The 16535-nt window shown below is 44.9% G+C and overlaps 1 protein-coding gene across 1 annotated transcript; it reads left to right on the plus strand.

Annotated features, from left to right (window-relative positions):
* The first annotated feature begins 578 nt into the window (after positions 1 to 578).
* CHRNA6 (cholinergic receptor nicotinic alpha 6 subunit) lies at positions 579 to 15672 on the plus strand. The gene is made up of 6 exons (XM_053371339.1): positions 579 to 1147; positions 5087 to 5226; positions 7237 to 7281; positions 8533 to 8642; positions 8771 to 9758; positions 15514 to 15672. The coding sequence occupies exons 1-6, from the start codon at positions 1069 to 1071 to the stop codon at positions 15634 to 15636; spliced, it is 1485 nt and encodes a 494-aa protein (XP_053227314.1). The 5' UTR covers positions 579 to 1068; the 3' UTR covers positions 15637 to 15672.
* Positions 15673 to 16535: the final 863 nt, after the last annotated feature.

Genomic DNA, 16535 nt, shown 5'->3' on the forward strand with positions numbered 1-16535 from the left:
TTGGCAGGGGGTTGGACTCGATGGCCCTTGTGGTCTCTTCCAACTCTAGGATTCTATGATTCTATGATTCTATTCTATGAGTTTGTCATGGGAGTGACCTTTGAATGAGAGACTCCCCGCTCTGAGCCGCTATACCAACTGAGCTCTCATGAAACTCATCCAGCCAGGGTATTATTGGTGGGAACCGGACCAAATATTAACAATATGATAAAAACAGCACCAACATAACAAATGAAAAATAGATGACCCCCCACAAAGGTGCTGGGTGCATGGCTGCCACCTTTTAAAACACCCACCCAGTATGCAGAAATTAAGCAGGTGTAGGAATTGTACAAATATTTGACAAAATAGCCAAAGCCATTACAAAAAAATAAAATACATAAAGCAGAATGAAATCAGAAACGTGATGGGCAGAAATGGAAGCAGGTGTAGCTTTTCTCCATCCCCTCAATCTCCCTGTTGGGAAAAGCTACCCTTGCTTCCATTTCTGCCTGCCACATCTGCATCAGCACGGGAACTGAGCCAGCACTAAAGTTGGCAACCTGGTTTGAGCCACACACTGCCCACCATATCTCCGCAGCCAAAATGAAACACCGGGGAGTTTTAAAAGGTAGATTCCTGAGTCAGATCAACACTGCAGCACTGCACAAGTCTCCGAGCCCTACTTGGGAACTGCCTTCTGCACTATGCAGCCAGTCTCTGCTGTGCAGTCCTCTCTCTCTCTCTCTCTCTCTCTCTCTCTCTCTCTCTCTCTCTCTCTCTCATTCACACACACACACACACACACTTTTGTGAAATGTGAGGAGTCACCTGATGTCCGTCAATGTTGTCTCCTCTTAAAGAGCAGGCAGTAAAACTCTTCCTTCTATGGAAGATTATTCCCTCCCTCTCTAAGGATGGCACGTTTATTTAAAACCATCGTCTGTGTATGGCTGCAGCTTGGGGTGCTAAACTGAACTACTTATTGCAGCACTGAAGATCTGAGGGACTTATTCACCTCCCCATCATCTTCTTCTTTCTTTCTTTCTTTCCTCTCTTGGAGGAGAGAGCATCTGTGCTCGTCGGACAATGCTTTCTCAGAAATGCTTGGGGTTTCTTTATTTCACTTTCTATCTGTGGGCAAACGTGTTATTCATCCTCCTTCAAGGTAAGTTGCTTTTATCTTGTGTCTCTCTCCTCACCCCCCAGCCTGCCCTATATTTCTCTTTAGACATTTATAATGCTGGTGATTAATCCTTTTGAATCCAGCTCAAAAGAAAAGATTGTTGTATGCGTGCTTTTTATTATTTGGAATGCTAGGTAGGTGACCCAAATACTTGGTTAAAGAGGCAGCTGTATTTATGAATGCAAAGTATGAGGTTTCTATATTCTATAATCTAGTTTAATTGAAGTGGGGGAGATGTATCTATCTGGAAATAAGTTTGTTTATTTGTTATTTAATGTTACACTTCTACCCCCATCTTTTCTTCAAGGTGGGGTACACACTCTTTTATCTTCACAACAACCCTGTGAGGGTTAGGCAGAGATCCTGTCGCAAAACACCAAACACAAGTGGCTATTTCAAAAGACGATGTGGTTTTGTTTTGTGAGGGATTCTTGGCCTCTGTTTCTTCCACACAGACTGAACATAGGAATCTAATCATTTGTTCATTTAGTTCAGTATTGCCAGCACTGGCTGGCAGCTGCTCTCCAGGGTTTCACTCAGGGGACACTGCCGGAAGATGGTTAGGGGTTGAACCCTGACCTTCTACACACAAACCAGATGTTCTAACCACTAAGCTGCTGCTAGAGAGGTGCAAGCCTATGCACACCTCCTTGAGAGTAAACCCTATTAAACTCAGCAGAACTTACCTTTGAGCAAGGCTGCGTGGCATCTGACTGCAAATGGCACTTTGTGGATTGGGGCCACCTGGCAAGAGAAAGGGGAGGACAAGGACCAAGGGGGGAAAAACAGACGGATTCTCATACCAAAGTGCCACAGTTTCTTCGCAAACTGTTGTCGAGTCATGCTTGCCAAAACATGCAAGGCCCTCTTTTTGAGGCTGAATTTAAGACGAAGATCAATGCCGTTCTCACAGTTAGGGTGGCCCGATCTTGCTTCTCTGCCTTTAACAAAAACAGCGATGTGCACAAAAATTAACCTGGCAATGAAATGGGTAATGGAAAAGACTTTGCCTGCTTAATTTGATCAAGTCAGGCTGCTGTTGAAAACTTAGGATCAAGACTGGTTTTTTTTTAAAGCAAGACTGAAATGTCAGCAAACCCACTTACAGCTCATGCTTGTTAGCCAGCAATTCCCAAGCTTTTTTTTTTTTTTGCTACAGAGACTGAGACTCAAGAAGTTGAGTTGTCAGCATTCTCACCACCCTCTCAAGAAAATGTTGTTTTCCTTTAACAGCAGCTTCTTCTCCAGACTATACAGTCATACCTCGGGTTACGAACGCTGTGGGTTGTGCGTTTTCAGGTTGCGGACTGTGCTGAACCCAGAAGTACCAGAATGGGTTACTTCCGAGTTTCAGTGCTCGCGCATGCGCAGAAGCACCAAATGGCATCACGCGCATGCGCAGAAGCGCCGACTCGCATCACGCGTGTGTGCAGACGCAGCGATTCAGGCTGCTAATGCTGCGGGTTGCGAACGCGCCTCCCGCACGGGTCACGTTCGCAACCCGAGGTATGACTGTACTTGCCAATTGACCCCCAAAATATTTGGCCTGCTCCTGTGTCTTCCAAAGTACCATAATGTACAGAAACCAGCAGGTGAAGCTTTTCTCAGCATGGAGATAGGCATTAACCCTTTTCAGATATGGTATTAACATGCTGAGGGGCAGTGAGGCAGCATTATATGGGCACCTAACTTCAATGCATACAGTTATAGGTGCAGAAGCACTTTCAGACCTTCTAAGGACTTACACAGAGGCCAGATACAAACATCCTTACTCTCCCTCTCCATGCATTCATATAACATCTGAATAAAGTTACAGTCTCACTTGCTAATATGATGATAGCTGCCTCTTGGGGTTGTTTTTTTCCTAAATGGAAAGGTGGGGTGGGTGTTTCCCAAATAAATGATGTTACAAAAGTTGGGTGCCTCCCCCTCTCTCTCTGCCAAACAGTGGCAAGAGCCCATGGGGTTCCAGGCATTCACTCAAGGTCTGTGGTCCTTTGGAAAACTGAGACATGGCGGAGGCTGCCGTAGCTTTAAGAAATATGGTTTATTCACCAATTTGCACCTTCAGTCTGCATGGAGGGAGTCCGGATCTTACAGCATGGTCATTTCAAGAGGGACTTGTACCACACAGCCCTGCAGCCATAGAGTCCAAGGAATCTCTCCCAGCCAGCCTTCAGCCAGCCTGCCCAAGATGGATCCCAGTCCTTCTTCCTTCTTCTTCCTCCCAACAACTCTTGCTCAAGACTCTCTTTTCCTGTCACCTCACACCCAGTTACCTTGGCAACCTTCCAAACCCCCAGTCTCTGATCACACTTCATGGCAAAGGGGAAGGGCAGTTCTCTTGCATCGCCAATGGCTCTCAATGGCCCTGTATTGTTCCTTAATGGCCCTAGCTTGGCCAAGTCATTTTGTACAGGCTAGCCCAGTAATTCCTCTGCAGCTTGTATTTCTCCCTTCACATGTCAAATGGTCAATAAATAATATTCCTGATAAAAGCACAGGAGCCAGTGCCAGTAGAGCAGTTGGCTCTCCCATTTGCAAGTGAAGGAGGTGTTCCTTCAGTTACACAGGCCTTGAGGCATGTAGGGCTTTAAGGATAAGGCTGGATCGATGTGTGCTCCCAGACTGACACTGATCCATGAGAAGGAATGCAAACCTATCCAGGACAGTTTGCCTACCATCTCTCCAAACAAACGAAACCACCCAACATGCAACATCATCGGATGATACCGCTTCTGAGTAATCCATAGGCATGTGTGAACCCCGGGCAGTGCCGGATTTACGTATAAGCTAAACAAGCTATAGCTTAGGGCCCCACTCTCTTGGGAGCCCCCAAAAAAATTAAAGGAAAAAAAACATTTCCAAAATATAAGATAAAAACAAATAAAATAAAACCTACATAGAGCAACAGTGTTTTGTGTTGTGTAAGCTCCTATGATGTAAGTAATGGGCCCTGCCTGCTAGCCTGCTCCCTAAAATATCACTGGTTTGCTCATTTCTATATCAATTAAAAGTAAAGGTAAAGGGACACCTGACCATTAGGTCCAGTTGTGACCGACTCTGGGGTTGCAGCACTCATCTCGCTTTATTGGCTAAGGGAGCCAGCGTACAGCTTCCAGGTCATGTGGTCAGCATGACTAAGCCGCTTCTGGCAAACCAGAGCAGCGCACGGAAACACCGTTTACCTTCCTGCTGGAGCGGTACCTATTTATCTACTTGCACTTTGACATGCTTTCAGACTACTAGGTGGGCAGGAGCAGGGACTGAGCAACGGGAGCTCACCCCGTCGCGGGGATTTGAACTGACGACCTTCTGATCGGCAAGCCCTAGGCTCTGTGGTTTAACCCACAGTGCCACCTGTGTCCCTCTATATCAATTACTTTGATAAAATACATATTTTGTTATGTGCAAATGGCTTTAGATACCTATTACGTCCATAAATTACTATATAGCATGTATTCCACACAAAAACAGTGACAATTTGTTGTTGAGAAAGGACAGCTGGACATATAAAGGGCCCCATTACCTTCAGTAGCTTAGGGCCTCATCAAACCTAAATCCGATCCTGACCCCAGGCCACAGTTTAGCCAACCACGCCCATTGTGTTGCCAGTGTTATCGATCGTGATACTGTCACATGTAAGAATCCTTGGCCAGCCCTGTTGCCATGAATCCAGTTGTGTTTGTGTGTGAGAGACAGGTGCTCGCCAGGACCAAATCTCTCTGCTGCAGAATAATTCAGTGGCTTATCAGGCATTAATTCAGCATGCAGCAGTTGGTATTGTGATGTGATTAAAACCTTTAAAGGGTATGAATGAATATTCAAATGTCTGGAGGCTTATCTTTTATTATTATTATTCCACTTTCTTGCCCCGTGTTCAGTGACTTCTTCCTTCTGCTATTTCCTTTTCTTCCCTAGATGGCTTGGCATGCAAATCTGAAGAAAGGCTGTTTCACAAACTCTTCTCCCGTTACAACCAGTACATCAGACCTGTGGAAAACGTGTCAGATCCAGTTACAGTGTATTTTGAAGTGGCAATTACACAGCTTGCAAATGTGGTAAGGCTAAATGTGCAGTGCCGGCCAGATAGTTAGGTGCTGTGCAATCCAAACCTCCTGGTCATAGAAGACTCACCCTTACCCAGGGGCTCCAGCACATAGATGAAAACCCTGGATGTGCAGTGCTCAGTTTGCTTGAGAATTTTCTCCATTCCCATCTTTGTGGTTCACGAAGTGCTCCATGTGTGCAATGGATCAGTTGAATTTTTCAACATTAAAAAATGAGGGGTGCTAAAAAGTTGTAGCATGATTTGGGAATTCCAAAGAAATTTTGCTTAAATTAATATAGCTTAGTAATCATAGAATCATAGAGTTGGAAGAGACCACAAGGGCCATCGAGTCCAACCCCCTGCCAAGCAGGAAACACCATCAGAGCACTCCTGACATATGGTTGTCAAGCCTCTGCTTAAAGACCTCCAAAGAAGGAGACTCCACCACACTCCTTGGCAGCAAATTCCACTGTCAAACAGCTCTTACTGTAATAGATTATTTATTTTTATTTATACCCCGCCCATCTGGCTAGGTTTCCCCAGCCACTCTGGGTGGCTTAGTTTTGCTTGGTGTGTGTAGAATTGCATAGAAATCATTAAAATCATCCTGGAGAGAAGGAAGAGGACCAGGAGAAATGAGGCCAGCTGCTGAATCCTGAGAATCTCCTCCTGCTGCTGTGGTCAGTTCCCCTCCCACTCCCTGGTCTCCCAGAACACACAAGGGAAACAAAAAGAGGTATGGTTGCCATACATCCAGATTTTCCCAGACATACCCGGAATACTGCAGTCGGAAGCAGTGTCTGGGTGGAAATCGGGAAAATGTCCGGGAAAATCTGGACGTATATCAACCCATGTTGGCAGTGTTATTTTTGCTGATTTTTCCTTAAAAATAGCTCAAAAATGTCTTTGTTTTTCCTTTTGCAATTTTGCCAAAAAGGCTCAACAACTTTTGTGTCCGGATTTTCACTTTTTGAAATACAGTGGTACCTCGGGTTAAGTACTTAATTCGTTCCGGAGGTCCGTTCTTAACCTGAAACTGTTCTTAACCTGAAGCACCACTTTAGCTAATGGGGCCTCCTGCTGCTGCCGCACCGCCGCTGCTCGATTTTTCTTCTCATCCTGAAGCAAAGTTCTTAACCTGAGGTACTATTTCTGGGTTAGTGGAGTCTGTAACCTGAAGCGTCTGTAACCTGAAGCGTATGTAACCCAAGGTACCACTGTATGGCAAGCCTAAAAGAGCAGAGAGATTGGTTGCATGCATATGCAGTCTATTACTGCTGGGGGGACGGAAGAGTTGATGGGATCAGTAGGCCTGCACTGCTTTTGTTTTCTTTGAATAGTTAACTTCACTGACACCATCTTTTTTATCGCTGACCTACACCTGACTCAGGATCTTGACAGATATAGAAAAGGAGGAGGTTTTCATACATGTTAAGAGCATAACACCTGCCCTGCTGGATCAATCCAAAAGTCTGCCTAGTCCTGCATCCAACAGTAACTAGCCAGATACCTTTGCCAGTTCCCAAGCATGACCTGAAGGCAACAGAAAAACTTTGTGGGTACCCAGAGTTTAGAGATATATTGCCTCTGAAAATGGCATGGCTAATGATGGTGTAGTGGTTAAGAGTGGTGGACTCGTAATCTGGTGAACCGGGTTGGCTTCCCCGCTCCTCTGCATGCAGCTGCTGGGTGACCTTGGGCTAGTCACACTCCTTTGAAGTCTCTCAGCCTCACTCACCTAACAGAGTGTTTGTTGTGGGGGAGGAAGGGAAAGGAGAATGTTAGCCGCTTTGAGACTCCTTAAGGGGAGTGAAAGGTAGGATATCAAGTCCAAACTCTTCTTCTTGATAATAGACCTACCCTCCACAAATGTGCCTGATCTCTCCTGCCTGCAATCAGGAGGGCCCATGGAAGCCTCTGAGATTGCTTCCCATACCTCCGTCTGCACCCTAAGAGACTGTGTGAAGCAGCCCCATGACACAACTGTAGGAGTAAATCATTTGCCCTCTTCTGTCTCTAGGATGAAGTCAATCAGATTATGGAAACCAATCTATGGCTGCGACATGTAAGTGGATATTTGTGCGCTAGGGTGTATTTCACAATAGTGCTGGGCTTCAAAGTTATGGTTGGGATGGCTCCAAAACAGTTCCTGGGATGAGGAAGCAGGAATCTATTGTGAGGGGGGATCTTGCTGACACAACATCCATACTATTACCACTCATGGATTACTGTGGTGTTTATTATTATCACTATTATTTTGGTTTATTATCTGTCCTACACCCAAGGGTCCCAGTATGAGTTACAAAAAATTGAAATACAGTCTGTGAGCCACCCTGAGTTCTTATGATAAAGAGCTGTATATTAATCAAATAAATTATTATTATTATTATTATTATTATTATTATTATTATTAACTGATTTTATTATGTATGGTATATCCTTGTTGTAGACTGCTTAGACACTATGGTATAAAGTGGTATATAAATTATTAAAATAGAATAAAACTAAATAAAAATATATGAAGTTATTCTATTATATCTTCATAACAATAATAATATAATTTATTGTTTACACCCCGCCCATCTGGCTGGGTTTCCCCAGCCAGTTTGGGCGGCTCTCAACAGAATATTAAAAATACGATAAAACTTCAAACATTAAAAACTTCCCTAAACAGGGTTGCCTTCAGATGTCTTCTAAAAGTCTGATAGTTGTTTATTTCCTTGACATCTGATGGGTGCGTGTTCCATAGGGCGGGCGCCACTGCCAGGAAGGCCCTCTGTCTGGATGTCTAACACTGTTGTCTAAGGCAACACAGTGACATTCATGTTCAAGTGGTGTTTGAGCAGAAGAAGAGCTTGCTGCATCAGGCCACTAGCTCATCAAGTCCAGCATCTTGTTCTCAAAGTGGCCAACCAGATGCCTGTGGGGATACCGAAAGCAGGACCTAAGTGCAGCAGCACTTGGCCCACCTGTGATTCCTGGCAAATGGCATTCAGAGACAGTGGAGGTAGAACATAGCCATCACGCCCAAAATCCAATCTCAAACATAGCCATCATGCCCAAAATCCAATCTCAAACATAGCCAGCATGCCCAAAATCCAATCTCAGATATAGCCAGCATGCCTAAAATCCAATCTCAGACATAGCCATCATGCCCAAAATCCAATCTCAAACATAGCCAGCATGCCCAAAATCCACTCTTGCTAAACAAAGAGGCTTTGGGTGAAGGAAGAAATATCTACAAAAGCCCTGAAAATCAAGCTGCAGGTGAAGGGTGAATTTTAGGATCCAAAACCTAGTTTTTTCTCTCTTTTAGATTTGGAACGACTACAAACTGCGGTGGAATCCAATGGAATACGAAGGGATTGAGTTTATCCGTGTGCCAGCGGATAAAATATGGAAACCTGATATTGTGTTATACAACAAGTATGAACTCTAGTTCCTCATCATTTTACAGCTTTTAATATATATATATATAATCAAAACCAAATCAAATCCTTCTGTATTAATATTGCATGGTACAACTTAAGACTGCCTTGTGTTTGCATTTCCAGTGCCGTTGGAGATTTCCAGGTCGAAGGGCGGACCAAAGCTCTTCTCAAATATGATGGTACCATCACATGGACGCCACCCGCCATCTTTAAAAGCTCCTGCCCCATGGATATTACTTTCTTCCCCTTCGATCACCAAAACTGCTCCCTGAAATTTGGGTCGTGGACTTACGACAAAGCTAAAATTGACCTTCTAATTGTTGGCTCCAAAGTGGATATGAACGACCTTTGGGAGAATAACGAATGGGAAATAGTTGATGCTTCTGGCTATAAACACGATATCAAGTACAACTGCTGTGAGGAGATCTACACCGACATCACCTACTCGTTTTATATCCGAAGGCTGCCCATGTTCTACACCATTAATCTGATCATCCCCTGCCTATTCATTTCATTCCTGACTGTACTGGTTTTCTACCTTCCATCTGACTGTGGAGAGAAAGTGACCCTTTGCATCTCTGTCCTACTTTCTCTGACCGTGTTCCTGTTGGTAATCACAGAAACAATCCCCTCTACCTCTCTGGTAATCCCTCTGGTAGGAGAATACCTGCTGTTCACCATGATATTTGTGACTCTCTCTATCGTTGTCACGGTCTTTGTACTGAACATCCACTACAGGACTCCGATGACTCACACGATGCCCAAGTGGGTGAAAACCGTTTTCCTCCGTCTCCTGCCCAAAGTCCTGATGATGAAGAGACCTGTCCAGAAACACATCGAAGCCCAGCCTAAGAAAACCAAGAAAAATGGTGCCGCTAAATCCAGCAAGCAAAAGGCCGATGACCCAGGGGAAGCGAAAGTCTACGGCGAGCACAGATGCTGCCACTGCGACAAACCTAGCGAACTGTCCACGGGTAAGAAAAGGAGACCAAGCCACCAGTCGGCTAAATGGGGGGATGAGCAAGCAGAATACTCCCCTGAGGTCAAAGAAGTAATTAGCAGTGTCCAGTTCATCGCAGAAAACATGAGGAGTCAGAATGAGACCAAAGAGGTAAGCGTTCTGGTGTCTTGAGAATGAATTTGTATCTGAGAACCAGCAGCTGAGTTATAGAGGTCAGTCTTCCCCAACACAGTGCCCTCCAGCTGTTGCTATAACTATAACTTCCATCATGCTTGACCATCAGCCAGGGTGGCTGTGTCTGATGGGAGTTATAGTCCAACAACAGCTGGACAGCTCCTGGTATTAGTCAAAAGTCCTCAAAAGTCCTCAGTATACCTGAAGGAGCATCTCCACCCCCATCGTTCAGCCCGAACATTGAAGTCCAGCTCTGAGGGCCTTCTGGTGGTTCCCTCACTGCGAGAAGTGAGGTTACAGGGAACCAGGCAGAGGGCCTTCTCAGTAGTGGCGCCCGCCCTGTGGAATGCCCTCCCATCAGATGTCAAGGAAATAAACAACTATCTGACTTTTAGAAGACATCTGAAGGCAGCTCTGTTTAGAGAAGTTTTTAATGTTTGATATTTTATTGCGTTTTTAATATTCTGTTGGGAGCCACCCAGATGGGTGGTGTGTAAATAAATTATTATTATTGTTATCATCATCATCATCAATAAATTTGGTGCATAACACAAGCAATGGTAGAAGGCTCAAGACCTTGGTTGGTGCTAGCCCTGGTGCCATGTAAGTTCTCAGGGCGTCAGTAAGGAAAATGGTGAAGGCCTTTTTCCAGAACAAACAGTGACACTCCCTGAAATGAAAAGCAGCTCCTTCTGAACTCCAGTGTAGCTCTGTAGAACTCCAGAAGAGAGGGGAAGCATTGCTAAATGGGTACATGCCCAGTGTCACACTGGCAAGCAGGCACCGATGTCAGCAGAAAGGGTAGTTCCTCAGCGGAATGAGGCTTAAGGGGTGCTGTCTCTGGGGATTTTTGATCAGGGGCCCCTGGTCCAAGGGGCACCTGACTGACAGACTCTGGCTTGGTGCCAGGGCCTAGTCCTGAATTCAGAGCACCTCCACAGTTTGCACCAGTGGTGTACCTGATCCAGTTGATTCTTAGGAACATGGGAAGCTGGCTAATGCCTGTTAGCAGAGGCACTTAAATAAAGCTGATGGAGGCTGTGTACACACACACACAAACACACACACACACACACACAGAGAGAGAGAGAGAGAGAGAGAGAGAGAGAGAGAGAGAGAATGAATCCTGGGAACAATAGCAAGTCAGGCCATTGGTCCATCTAGGTCAATATTATCTATGTTGACTGGTAGCAGTTCTCCAAGGGTTCAGATATGAGTCTTTTCCCAGACCTACCTCATAACCTCATCCTGTTCCATTATTGTTATCATCATCATCATCATCATCATCATCATCATCATCAATACCCCACCCATCTGACCAGGTTGCCCCAGACACTCTGGACGGCTTCCAACATACATAAAGACATAATAAAACATTAAACATTACAAAAAGCTTCCCTCTACAGGGCTGCCTTCAGATGTCTTCTAAAGGTTGTATAGTTACTTATCTCCTTGGCTTGGGACTCACTTAACTCAATACCCTCCAACATTTCTCCAATGAAAATAGGGACGTCACAAGGGAAAGCGGGACATTCCAGGATCAAATCAGAAACCAGGATAGCTTCTGTAAATCTGGGACTGTCCCTGGAAAATAAGGACACTTGGAGGGTGTGCTACCTGTTCATGCTGCGGGTTGACCCTGGGACCTTCTGTATGACAAGCAGACGTGCCGTGACTGAACTACAGCCCTTCCCCTTCTTCCTCAGAGTCCTGGCTGTCGCTGATTTCCAGGCTCATGTCATAACAGTAGTCTTCCAGTGTCTAAGAACTGCTGCCGCCATTTATTTTACCTCAGAGCCCTTGCTATAATATGAAGGTGCTTCCATCTCCCACCTTCCCCAGATCCCATCTGTCTTGTGTACTTAGGCTAGAAGCATTTTGGCGTTTGGCGTCTTTCTGAGAACGTGGCATCACAACGGGGATGTTAATCTCAGTAGGATCCTTGAACAGCTGTTGTAATGTAAATAATGTAATTACTATGGGAGCTGTTGAGGGAAGAAATCTCCCTACGGTTTCAACAGAAATGAAGACTGCACCTCAGGGAACAAGCCTGTGATTTTATGTGGGCAGCACTGCAATGGTTATCCATACCAGGAAAGCTTTTCCATTTTAGAAAGGAAAAAGCATCTAATGCAAGTGCGAACATGTTCCCTTTTCCTTCAGCCTTCACCCCTGGGCTCTCTGGTCCTCAGGGCTCTTGTGATCTCCCTAACACAGGGCCCCCTCTCCCCACTGAAATTAGGTTGAAGAAGCATTCTGTTAGTGTCAATAGAATAGGCTGTGTTGTGTGCTTGATTGCAGCATGTATGTGGTACCCACAATAGTCTCTCTTTGGTTTTGCAAACGGGCCACGGGCCCAGAAAGGTTGGCAAACCCTGTTGTACTGTATTGCAGAGGGATCTGTTGAAGAGAGAAAGAAAGAGAGAGGGAGGGAGGGAGGGAGAGAGAGAGAGAGAGAGAGAGAGAGAGAGAGAGAGAGAGAGAGAGAATATCCTGGGAACAATACCAAGTCAGGCCATTAGTCCATCTAGGACTAGGTCATGGGTAGGCAAACTAAGGCCCGGGGGCTGGATCCAGCCCAATCGCCTTCTAAATCTGGCCTGTGGACAGTCTGGGAATCAGCGTGTTTTTACAAGAGTAGAATGTGTCCTTTTATTTAAAATGCATCTCTGGGTTATTTGTGGGGCATAGGAATTCTTTTTTTTTTCCTTTTCAAAATATAGTGCGGCCCCCCACAAGGTCTGATGGACAGTGGACCAGGCCCCTGCTGAAAAAGTTTGCTGATCCCTGTCTAGGTCAATGTTATCTTTGTTGACTGGCAACAGTTCTCCAAGGGTTCAAATATTAGTCTTTTCCCAGACCTGCCTCATAACCTCCAATATTTCTCTGATGAAAATAGGGACGTCCTATTCCATCAACATCATTTTATTATTTATACCCCACCCATCTGACCAGGTTGCCCCCGACACTCTGGATCTGTCCCTCTGCCTCTTCCCTGTTCCATAAGGGCATAACTATTAACAAATTATTAAATAGTCTTATTAAATAGTCGCATGACTCACCGTCGGCCCACCTACTCCTCCTGCACCTCTCTTCCACTGCTAACACGAGAGGCACTGTCCATTGACTGCGTTTGGCAAGCTTGCAACATTTTGCCCCAGTATGTAGTTACCTGCATACTGGGATAATGCCACTTTGACAGGCTTGAGGTGGAAAAAACAGTCCTTTTTTGACATCAGCAACCATTGTACCAATCTCCAGCTTCATCTCATACATATTTGTATGTCTAGCAATCCACAAACCCAATACTAATGACAGGGGTGAAAGACTAGTGTTTAGCAGGTCTAGAAGAAGTGCCCATTTCAGGTTTTAGGGGTCCTTGGGCAAAGTGTCCTCAGTAAATTCCCTCCTTGGGAGCTCTCCACTTCCTTGGCACTCTTTCCACTGCCCAGTCACTCACCTCTCCCTCTAGGCCCAGTTTGTACCACTTTCCGGAGAGAAAGGAAAAAGCTTGCAGCAGCTCCTCCTCCTCCTCCTCCTCCTCTATCCTCTCACTGCTTGCTCACTTTGAGTGGGCAGGTGAACAAGCAGAAGCATCAAGAAGGTGGAGTAGCAGGTCTAGGAAGCTCTGGGATTAAGCAGTCAACCACTGCTAGGAATGGGTTTCAGCAGGTCTCTGGCATTGCCAATCCCTATACACTGGCCATCCTGGAAGCAAAGGATCAGGTGTGAAGATGGGCACCTAGTGATAAGCAGCAATCAGCAAAACTCCTTCTTATCATTGTGTGGGGATTTTGCTGCTAGTTAAATAACACTGTTTTGTGGGGCCATCTCTGTAAGTAAACAAACGGGAGCAACAGCTTTTAAAAATGGGACTCAGCAATTATGCTAATAGGTTTGTGTATTTAAATGGATAAATATTTCATGCTTAGCAGGGTATCATTTTCTTTGGCATGAAGACACTGAATATGCACTTAGAAGTTCTACAGAAATGGAGGCCCTCGTCCCAGGGTGGTGGTCAATCAATGTAGCCCTATTGAATTCTGTAGAGCTGTGCTGATGCAAGGGAACAAAGGAGCTGTCTTGAAAGGGAGCCAAAAGACAAACATAGGGTTGAACTGGAGCTTTGGGGCCAAGCCTGGATTAACCATTATGCTAAGTAAGCTACAGTGTAGGGTCCCAGCCAATTTGGGGTCTTTGCCTGTAGTGGAATTACTGGAAAGCTTCCTAATGCACAGAGAGGATGGCCATCTTCCATCTTGCTCTTTCCACTGAGCTCTTTGAAGAGTGCACTGTTATAAAACGGAACAGTAGCTATACTTCCTGGAAGAGGGAAATTGACATTACTGGTAGCCCTGGGAACAAGATAACAGGCAGACATTTTATGACCAAATGGAGGCCTGAAATTCCTGCTGATTTATTGTCCAAAGTTGTTCCAAGGGATCAACACTGTACCTATGTACAGAAACTGGGTTTGTACTGAGTTTGTACTGACACACTGCCCGGTGGTGTTCACAGAAAGGGGGAGGATGTTAGGTTTCTGTTTGTGCCACTGTGCAGTGCTTGGAGTCACAAGACTCTTTTTACATTCCAGAGATTCCAGACTGTTGGAAGTCTCACGGGAGATGGATGTTGATATTACTGGTTTCCTGTTTCTTTGTTCCAGTTGCCTCTCTACTTTCACAGAGAGAGGATGTATGTTTTATTTCTGTCTGCATAGTTAGAAATAAAACTCTTAGCAATGTAGCTCATATTTCTCATCTTCCGCATGCTGCTTGTATACTCTGCGTAATGGTAACGTTCCTGGAGCCTCATCAAAGGCTCAGGTCGTTAATCACTGTTGGAGGGCTTGGCCGGAGGAATAGCTTGGCCGAACGCAAGTTCCGACACAAACATGGACCTTTGAGTGATTTCATCTGTATTCCCAGTTGTCATTACCAAACATGAGTGTGGGTCTGAGTGGGCTTAGCAGGAAGCATGAAAGCAGGAGGTTTTAGTCAGCCATATCTCACTCAGTTGTCAAGCTGATGCCACAATAAATTAATTAGTCTTGAAGGTCCTGGGGGACTGGTTTTGTGTGCATTTAGCATTCTTCATCCAAGTGGCTCTCCAGTAAAACTAGTGGCAATCAGGTTTAAAGAGAATGTCATTTATGTATAAGTCCAGGGCTCCAAAACATAGTTCACAATCCTCTAATAAACCCTTTGCCAATGTGGTGCTCTCCAGATGTTTTGGGGTTACTTGTTCCCATCAGCCACAGCTGTGTCGGCTAGGGCTGAGGAAAGTTGTAGTCCAAAACATCTGGAAGGCACCAGGTTGGGGAAGGCTTCCTGAAAAGGACATTGCTGTTCAGCTTTGTTTGGACCTCTAAATCATGCACACTTTCTCTCTGCTGGTCTAAAACAACTAAAGATGGAAGATGTCTGATGCTTTCCTTAAAGAAAGTTTCCTAATACAATTATTCCAAAATGGGCATAGCGTTGGTCCTGAAGTCAGCATGGTTTCAGCTAAGCTTCTAGAATTCAGTGATACTAGGACATGTCAACGCTTCACAATGCTCCAGTTTCATGCACATCTTCACAAGACAAAAGCTGGGAAATGTCACAATTGAATGGGCAAAACACTTCTTTCAGCAGAACCTCAAACTGATAATGTTTTATTACCTGGGGAAAGCTGAATTGTGTCTAAACCTGGCACATTAAATATGATATGTCTTCTTGTGTGTTTACAGGTGGAAGATGACTGGAAATACGTTGCCATGGTAATTGACAGAGTGTTCCTGTGGGTGTTCATAATTCTCTGTGTATTTGGGACTGCAGGATTATTCCTACAGCCCCTGATAGCAGACACATAATTCACTGACTGTTCAAGTTTTGCTCTAAATGTACCTTTCAGTTTTATATTCAAGTCGGCCTCCTGCAGTAGAATGTCTGCTTTCACCTCAGGTCAAAAGAGCAATGTTTTCTTCTTTATTTCTATTGGCTTTCACATTTTCCACCCTCAGGGAACCTTGTCCACATTGGCTTGCTCATTGAGGAACCTTTGCACATCTGCTATGGAACCCTGACTTGTTGTAAATGATTCTAGAGTGTGCAGCTCATTCATACCCATTGAGCACTGAGTGGGCTTATTGGCCAGCTCAGCATTCTCCACTGGTGAACAAGAAGTATGTTCTGGAGCACATCAACTGCTCCACTATGGCCGCACATTGCTTCTACACTAGGAACGAACGGTTCCTGGTAAGCTTCCAGGGAACCCTGTTTGAAAATTATTGGACAGAGCTGGTCCACACAATGTAATTAGGCAACATGCCTCATTCTCATCTCTAATAAAAAGTAGATTAGAATTTTTTTTAAGTGGCTCATTTGTAGGCTCTTGGTGCATTGTTTCTTTGAAGAAACTAGTTCAAGGTGAGCCAAACAAGAACCAGCTTGAGCAAGCATGGCTATATGATTAGGAGAAAATGTTCCCAGCCATCCTATTTCCACATTTGCAGGCATTTTTCAAAATCCATTGGAGAATCCATTGAAGATGTGTCATCCATCCTCCATGAGAGCTCATCTGCACTTCTGCTTGTGCCAGTTGACCCCCTCCTTTCCAAAGGAAGAACTGCCCTTTAGTGATAGATTGGAACAAATGGCAATCTGGAGAAAACCCAAATTGCCGTTTGCTCTGATTGAGCGCTAAAGAGCAGTTTCCCTGCCCCAGGGGAAAGCAGTGGGACAAGAGGAAATATGGAGGAGTCCTAACAAA

The sequence above is a fragment of the Podarcis raffonei genome, chromosome 17 (genome assembly GCF_027172205.1).
Source record: "Podarcis raffonei isolate rPodRaf1 chromosome 17, rPodRaf1.pri, whole genome shotgun sequence".
Taxonomy (NCBI): domain Eukaryota; kingdom Metazoa; phylum Chordata; class Lepidosauria; order Squamata; family Lacertidae; genus Podarcis; species Podarcis raffonei.